Source organism: Neltuma alba, unplaced genomic scaffold (genome assembly GCF_004799145.2).
Source record: "Neltuma alba isolate B1F8T4 unplaced genomic scaffold, ASM479914v2 tig00000857_pilon, whole genome shotgun sequence".
Classification (NCBI taxonomy): Eukaryota; Viridiplantae; Streptophyta; class Magnoliopsida; order Fabales; family Fabaceae; genus Neltuma; species Neltuma alba.
In genome coordinates this window covers 88,768-96,013 of record NW_021632224.1, presented here as the reverse complement: position 1 = coordinate 96,013, position 7,246 = coordinate 88,768, and the positions used below count along the sequence as shown (strand labels likewise).

Below are 7,246 nucleotides of genomic sequence, written 5' to 3'. Positions count from 1 at the left end.
ATCCCCATGTTATCTTTTTTATCTTACATCAGGTGAAAAAGGGATGGTAATTGTTGCGCTTTTATTAGATCATATATCAAATCATTAAAAATCCTTCCTCTTCTTTTTCCTCTCATCAATCCAGACAAAATAATATTAAAACTCCTCTCCTCCTTTTTCTTCTTTTCCCTTCCATTAAAATCCATTTCTTCCCTTCTCTTTTTTTGAGCCAAATACACCCTTAAGACAGTGGTGCTCATAATTTAATAAAAGACTTACATCGTTTTACTCATTAAGGAATCAAAACCTATGATTTGAAATTTAAAAAACGAATGCCGAAATTTGTATAAACTTGAAAGAACACAGATATTAACCCTTAAAATATTGAATATATAAAATAAATTTTATCCTAAAACAAAAAATAAATTTTTGAGGGGATGGCCGAATACTCTCCAAGTAGTAAATGGTGGGCATGGGACAGAGATTATTTCAGGTTTAATCAACACACTATGGCCCTTCATAAAACATTAATTTAACGCCCTCTATCTCCAGGGCCATTTCAGGTTCTATCAAACCTATTAGATTCCAATTAATTCGAATTAAGTAGGTCCACATAAGGATGATAAAATATCTGCCCTCAAAGATTTTTTTTTTTGGGATTAATACAATATTCAAGGGAGAATTATTATGAATTCCTAAGAAAAGAACAAAATTACCGAAATATCTTAATAACAAGTGAATAGTTACCATTTTCTATATTGAAACTGGTCATTATATGCTAACTGCTTTGTATCATACAGACTTGTTAACAATTACTAACTCAGATTTTTAATATTAGATCTTCTTTGACTTTTATTTTGATTCTAAATATAAAATCTCAATCCATTTTGTTTCTTATATTTATTTATTTTTTCTCAAGATAGTTCTTCTAATAATGGTAATTCTAACTAATAAACTTGATTGGTAAGGATATTTTAGAAAAGACAGCGCATATTTATTGCAAATAACTAAATTAACTTGTTTTCTTAATCTATTCAAATTAGTCAACTAGTTTTTATATTTAGGACTGGAGGTAGTGTATTTATTTCTCGAGACTTCATGACAGTTTCCTTATTTATAATTCGGTGTGTTTACTTGGACAGTCACCGATGAAGAAGTCGTCTGAATGAGACGGCTTTTAATTCAAGGAATGAGCATGCAAAGTTGGAAAAACTTCCTCCGACCTCATCGCAATGTTTGAATTATGACACTAACAAACCGATATGGTTTCTTTCACTCCTTCTTCTGTTGACTCGGACGGACAATGATGCCTCTAAAGACTTGACTCGTAATGATTCACGAAACGTTTCAGTGGCTCGCAATAACTTGTAATTGACTCGGACAGCGATATCTCTGGAGGTTGTCCATGCAAGCAGATATTTTATATTATTATTATTATTATTATTATTATATATATATATATATATATATATATTCGCACAAGCAAGTAGATGTTTCTAAAACCTCCTGCTACCTATTTATTAAATTTAAATACATTAAAAAAATTAATTAATTAATTGATTATGACAAATATAACTTGATTTCCCTCAAATACTCCTGTGTAACATTGTATTATATATCAATTTGTAAATAAATTAGATAAATTAATTTGAAGAAATTTGATCAATATGATAAATAAAATAGATTAAGGTCTTGCATTTAAAGCCAAAACTAACTCATCAACTATTTCCTACATTTATGACCAAAGGATTAAATATGAGAGACAAAATTATTTAAAATCTTATATTTATGACTAAATATAATTTTATAACTAACTCATATATATATATATATATATATATTAAGAATTAGATGCCATATATTTTTTCTTAAAGAAGCAAATAGCATAGTCTTGGGTGTCCACATTGATGATTGGATTTGAAATCTCAAATGGTTATCAATACTTGGCCTCCCATGCGTAAACTCCAATGTCGATGAATAATTTGTCTTTTAAAAAAAATTAATTAACATTATTTATAACTTGTGCCGTCAAGAGTTAGTCTAGTTAGTAAAGAGCTGTCTCATAACTCACAAAATCGTGAGTTTAAATCCAACTGCCTATATGAGGACTTTGTTAGTAGGCAATTTGTGAATATCTCTATAAACACTCTTTCAACTTGTAAGTATGTCCTAACCCTGGTCAACACATGAAACCAACTCTCCTAAACTTTCTCTTACTAAAAAAATAAATAGTGATTGACCTTTATGTATTGATGAGTTTTACTCTCCATTTTTTCAATTATATAGATCTAAAAATCATGTAATGCAGGAGAAAAACAAGAAAACTACTCCTCACCTTTTATACAAGGAGTATCATCGGCTACAATTTGTATACCATTAGTAATCGAAGTTCTGAGAACGAAGATAGCTATGAGGCTGATTTTCATATGTATAATCTTATTCTTCAATTACTGCTTCTTGTTTTGTGCAGCTTTTTCTTCTGACGCCATAACCATTGGCAAACCCTTTAGCGATAATGGAGAGCTTGTCATTTCTAAAGGAAGAAAATTTGCTCTTGGCTTCTTCTCTCCAGGCAAATCTGCCTTTCGCTTTGTTGGAATCTGGTACTATAACTTGCCAAAGCAAACTGTTGTTTGGGTTGCCAATAGAGATAATCCCATAAATGACTCTTCTGGAGTTCTCTTCCTCAACCCAAATAATGGAAATCTCGTCCTCCGCCAGAACTCTACCAACTTGCCCATTTGGTCCTCGAATGTTTCTGTCCCTGTTCCAAGTAATACAGTTATGGCTCAGCTCACTGATTTAGGTAATCTCGTTCTGATTCAAAATAATGACTCCAAAAATGTGTTGTGGCAAAGCTTTGATCATCTCACTGACACCCTTCTTCCATATGCCAAACTGGGTTTCAACAAAAGAACTGGTCAGAACTGGTTGTTGCAGTCATGGAAGACAGAAGATGATCCAGGAACAGGAAATATCTCATTCAGGTCCAACACATCTGGGAAAGATCAAGTTTTTCTGTACCATAAAAAAGTTCCATTGTGGCGAGGTGGGTTCTTCAATGGCGAAATATTTGTGGGTTTGCCATCTATGAAAAGAGAACTGTCATATGCTTTAAACCTTACTATCACAGACGATGATAATTCTGCCGGACTCACATATCACGCCGTTGATCCTACCGCCATCTTTCGGGTCGGAGTTGTTTCAACGGGCTACATGCAAACACATAAATGGGATCATGACACAAATGATTGGAAGCTATATGGGACACACCCAGCAAGCAATTGTGAAACCTACGGAACTTGTGGAGCCAACAGCAAGTGTGATTCTTTCAACTATGCTTACAACAAGTGTTTTTGCCTACCTGGGTTTGAACCTAGTAACCCTAATGAGTGGTACATGAACGATGAATCAGCTGGTTGTGTGAGGAAGAAAGGACCATCTTTGTGTGGGAATAATGGAGAAGGCTTCATTAAAGTAGATGGTGTGAAGATTCCAGATACTTCGATAGCCAATTTTCAGCAGGGTTTGAGAATGGAGGATTGTGAGCAAGAGTGCTTGAGAAATTGTACTTGTAATGGCTATGCAGCTTCAGATGTGAGAAATGGCGGAAGTGGGTGCTTGACTTGGCATGGAGATTTGCTGGACACAACGGTATTAAGTGAAGAAGGCCATGATTTATATGTTCGTGTTGATGCTGTTGAACTTGGTATGTATGTGTTTGTGTTTATATATATAGTGTGTGTGTGTGACTTTTCCTTCTTCATTTCTTTTACTGGTTTTAATTTCTTTTTCCTTTGTCTTAAAGATCACTTTGTTTCCATTTAATTTTCTCAGCAAATTATGCCAAGAAATCAAAAGGAACGCTGCCAAAGTCTGGGATGGTGGGAATTCCAGTAACTACTTTCGCTATGATTGTTCTTCTAATTGCCTTGTGTGCTTATTGCTTTCGGACAAGGAAAATAACAGGTGACTACTTCTTTCATTTATGTGAGAATTATAACAAGGACTCAAGAAAGAAAAATAATTACAAAATAAGTCTCAAATATTATATTTTTTATTTTCAAATTTGTCGTTACAGATTACTTGGATTGTTATTGGAACTTTTTAATAATTATTTTTCTTTTTTAGAATTTGATTGTAATTCGCCCTTTATTTATTTATTTTCTCAGAAACAAGTTATGTTTCAATAAAAATAATCATCTTAAAGTGAATTTAGGGAAATGATGAAAGGAAAAGGAGCTACAGAACGAATAATATATAGGAGAATTATAATCAAGGCTCAAGGAAAAAAAATACTAATAAATCTTAATAACAAATGAATCTGTATTATTTTGCACCATAACTATTCTGTTAATTCTCCTATAAAATTTGTCGTTGCTACAAATGGTAGCTATATCGGCCTGATGGACCCAAAAAAAGAGCGAATTATTGACAATTACTTCTGATAATTTTTTTTCTTTTGTAAATATTGATTCAAACAACTGTAGATTCATGAGTTTAAATTGTAAATAAAGCGTTTAATTTTCAAATATAACTCTCTCTCTCTCTCTCTCTCTATATATACGCAACTGAGATTCCTTTTTGCGATTTTTTTTTTTTTTTTTTTCAATGGTTTTGAACCGATACTTGTAGCTCTTTTTTTAGATTTCTTTTTCCTTTTTTTGTTTTGGATCTACCTATCATTGATTTGTTAATCTTTTGCAACTCATCCCCTTTTTCTTTGACCCCACGAAACTAATTAAAATACATGGATGTATGTATGTATGTTGCCGTCGGATAATTAAATGGGTTTTTTTTTTCCCGTGGCTAAATTTTTTTTATCTGATATTGAAGGCATTGGTTTTTGGGTATCTTTTTGTTCTACTGTTAATATTATTCAAATTTTCTTAGCGTTATTCCAACCTCTCATTTTCGCCATGTTTAGGTGGTGAAATAACTGAAGAACAAATGAAAATAGATTCTCCAATAGAAGAGCAGTACCATGATGAAAATAGAGCACAACCAAGCTTACCATGTTTCAGCATTAAAACCATAATGGTTGCAACAAATAAATTCTCCAATGAGAACCGATTGGGGCAAGGTGGATTTGGTTCTGTGTACAAGGTAAGTTAAATATTTAAAAATGAAAATATTTCTGTGCACTCTTGTACACACAATCTAATCACCAAAAAATTTATTTGAGTTATTAATGTATCATGACCTGTTCTCAGTTTTTGCATCTCATCTTGTCATTTCCAATTCGCCTTGCTGCTCATTTATTGTAAGAGTTTTTTTTTTTTTATGATTAATTGCTTATCTGGATTGTGACTACCTTTTAATTTTCAGGGCTCATTATTTAATGGACAAGAGATAGCAGTGAAAAGATTGTCTCAAGGTTCCAGACAAGGAACTCAAGAGTTCAAGAATGAAATTAAGGTGATAGGAAGATTGCAACACAGGAATCTTGTAAAGTTGCTTGGTTATTGCATTCATAAGAAAGAAAGGATGCTGATATATGAATACCTACCCAACAAAAGCTTGGACTTCTTTCTCTTTGGTGCGTGTTCTTCTCCTTCCCTTTCTCTAGACTAATATTGCTTTCAGATATCACACTTTCAATTAACATACCCCAATAAATTAGAGAAGAGACAAATTGCATATTACTTCATTAGATTATCATTTCATTATATTCGGTGTCTGTCCATGATTTTCCACCTATCATAAACATTGTCAATAAAGAAATTTTTTTTTTGGGAAAAAAACTAAGGTCGTACTACGAAACGGCTCAAAGCATTTGTGTTCAGCATGTATCAAGGATGAAAACAAGGAACAGAACTAGAGAGAAAAAAATTTGCTGCAATGTTGATTATTTTGCTTGTCTTCTTGCTAATTTTGCAATTTTTGCTCAATTTTTAAGGATTTTCCATTTGACCCATCATACAAATAAGTCTCTCATTTGGTCCTATAAAATGAAATTTTCCCTATTTAATTTGTATGTGTTTGATATATCAAGATAAGGTTTCCAACATTTTCAATGTTAAGAAGCTATTAAGGTTCATTGCAGATAGGGATAGAAGATCATCACTAGATTGGGATACACGTTTTCACATCATCATTGGAATTGCTCGAGGCATTCTCTATCTTCATCAAGATTCGAGGTTGAAAATAATCCATAGAGATCTTAAAGCTAGCAATGTCCTTTTGGACCTCGCAATGAATCCCAAAATTTCAGATTTTGGAATGGCTAGAATATTTGGAGAGGATCAAATCCAAGCAAATACAAAACGAATTGTTGGGACATAGTAAGAACAAAAATCTTATGCATACTTTTAAATAAAATCACCTACTCAGTTCAATAACAATCTCATGTCATAGCTGTGTTTCTTATTGCAGTGGCTATATGTCTCCAGAATATGCAATGGAAGGACAATATTCAACAAAATCTGATGTTTTCAGTTTTGGGATTCTGTTGATAGAGATTATTTGTGGAAAAAGAAACACAGATCACGATAAAGAAAGATCATCTGTAAATTTAATTGGACATGTAAGACTAAAGATACAAGAGGATGAAATTCAAATAATCATTGATCTGTTTCATTTCCTCTCATTTAATTTGAAAGCCCTAGAAATATTGGCTTCAAAATTTTGATGGGTATTTTTTTTTCCCAAATAATGAAATGATATTGCAATTTTTTTGGTAGGTGTGGGAGATGTGGAGAGAAGAAAAATCCTTGGACATGGTGGATCCAATACTTGGTGAAGCATATCCAATTGACTTAGCCCGAAGATGTATACATATTGGGCTGTTGTGTGTGCAAGAAAATGCCTCCTATAGGCCTTCCATGTCAGAAGTAATCTACATGCTTGGCAATGAAGTGTCCCTCCCCTCACCTCGAAGACCTGCATTCCTATTCAATTCGAATGCAGAGCTTTCAGAATCTTCAACATCTAAAGATCCTTCTGTAAACGAAATTACTGGTACAACAATCAGTGCTAGATAAACATGACGTGGCATATGACAGGGAAGCATTTTATGATCCTAGGTCTTCCTATACTTATTATCCTTAATTTAGTATCAACATGTGTAGTGTACAAATGTTTACATATTAGCCACAACACTTCTGATTCCCAAAAAAGGAAATCATATTAGAATGTCAATACGCCTCCTTTATCTCCGACTATCCGTCATGGGCAGCAATCAGTAGGTTGTCGAGTTTGCCAGTGATGCCGATGGTGGCAACTAAGAAGTGTTCTGTATATTTTAAGTAAATATCCTAACTAGCTC

The 7,246-nt window shown here is 33.1% G+C and overlaps 1 protein-coding gene across 1 annotated transcript; it reads left to right on the top strand.

Annotated features, from left to right (window-relative positions):
- Positions 1 to 2,358: 2,358 nt before the first annotated feature.
- LOC114746999 (G-type lectin S-receptor-like serine/threonine-protein kinase At1g11410) lies at positions 2,359 to 6,962 on the top strand. Its single transcript, XM_028935285.1, has 6 exons — positions 2,359 to 3,688; positions 4,907 to 5,085; positions 5,308 to 5,518; positions 6,026 to 6,263; positions 6,355 to 6,505; positions 6,663 to 6,962. Exons 1-6 carry the CDS (start codon positions 2,389 to 2,391, stop codon positions 6,960 to 6,962), a joined length of 2,379 nt encoding a protein of 792 aa, XP_028791118.1. The 5' UTR covers positions 2,359 to 2,388.
- The last annotated feature ends 284 nt before the right edge of the window (positions 6,963 to 7,246 follow it).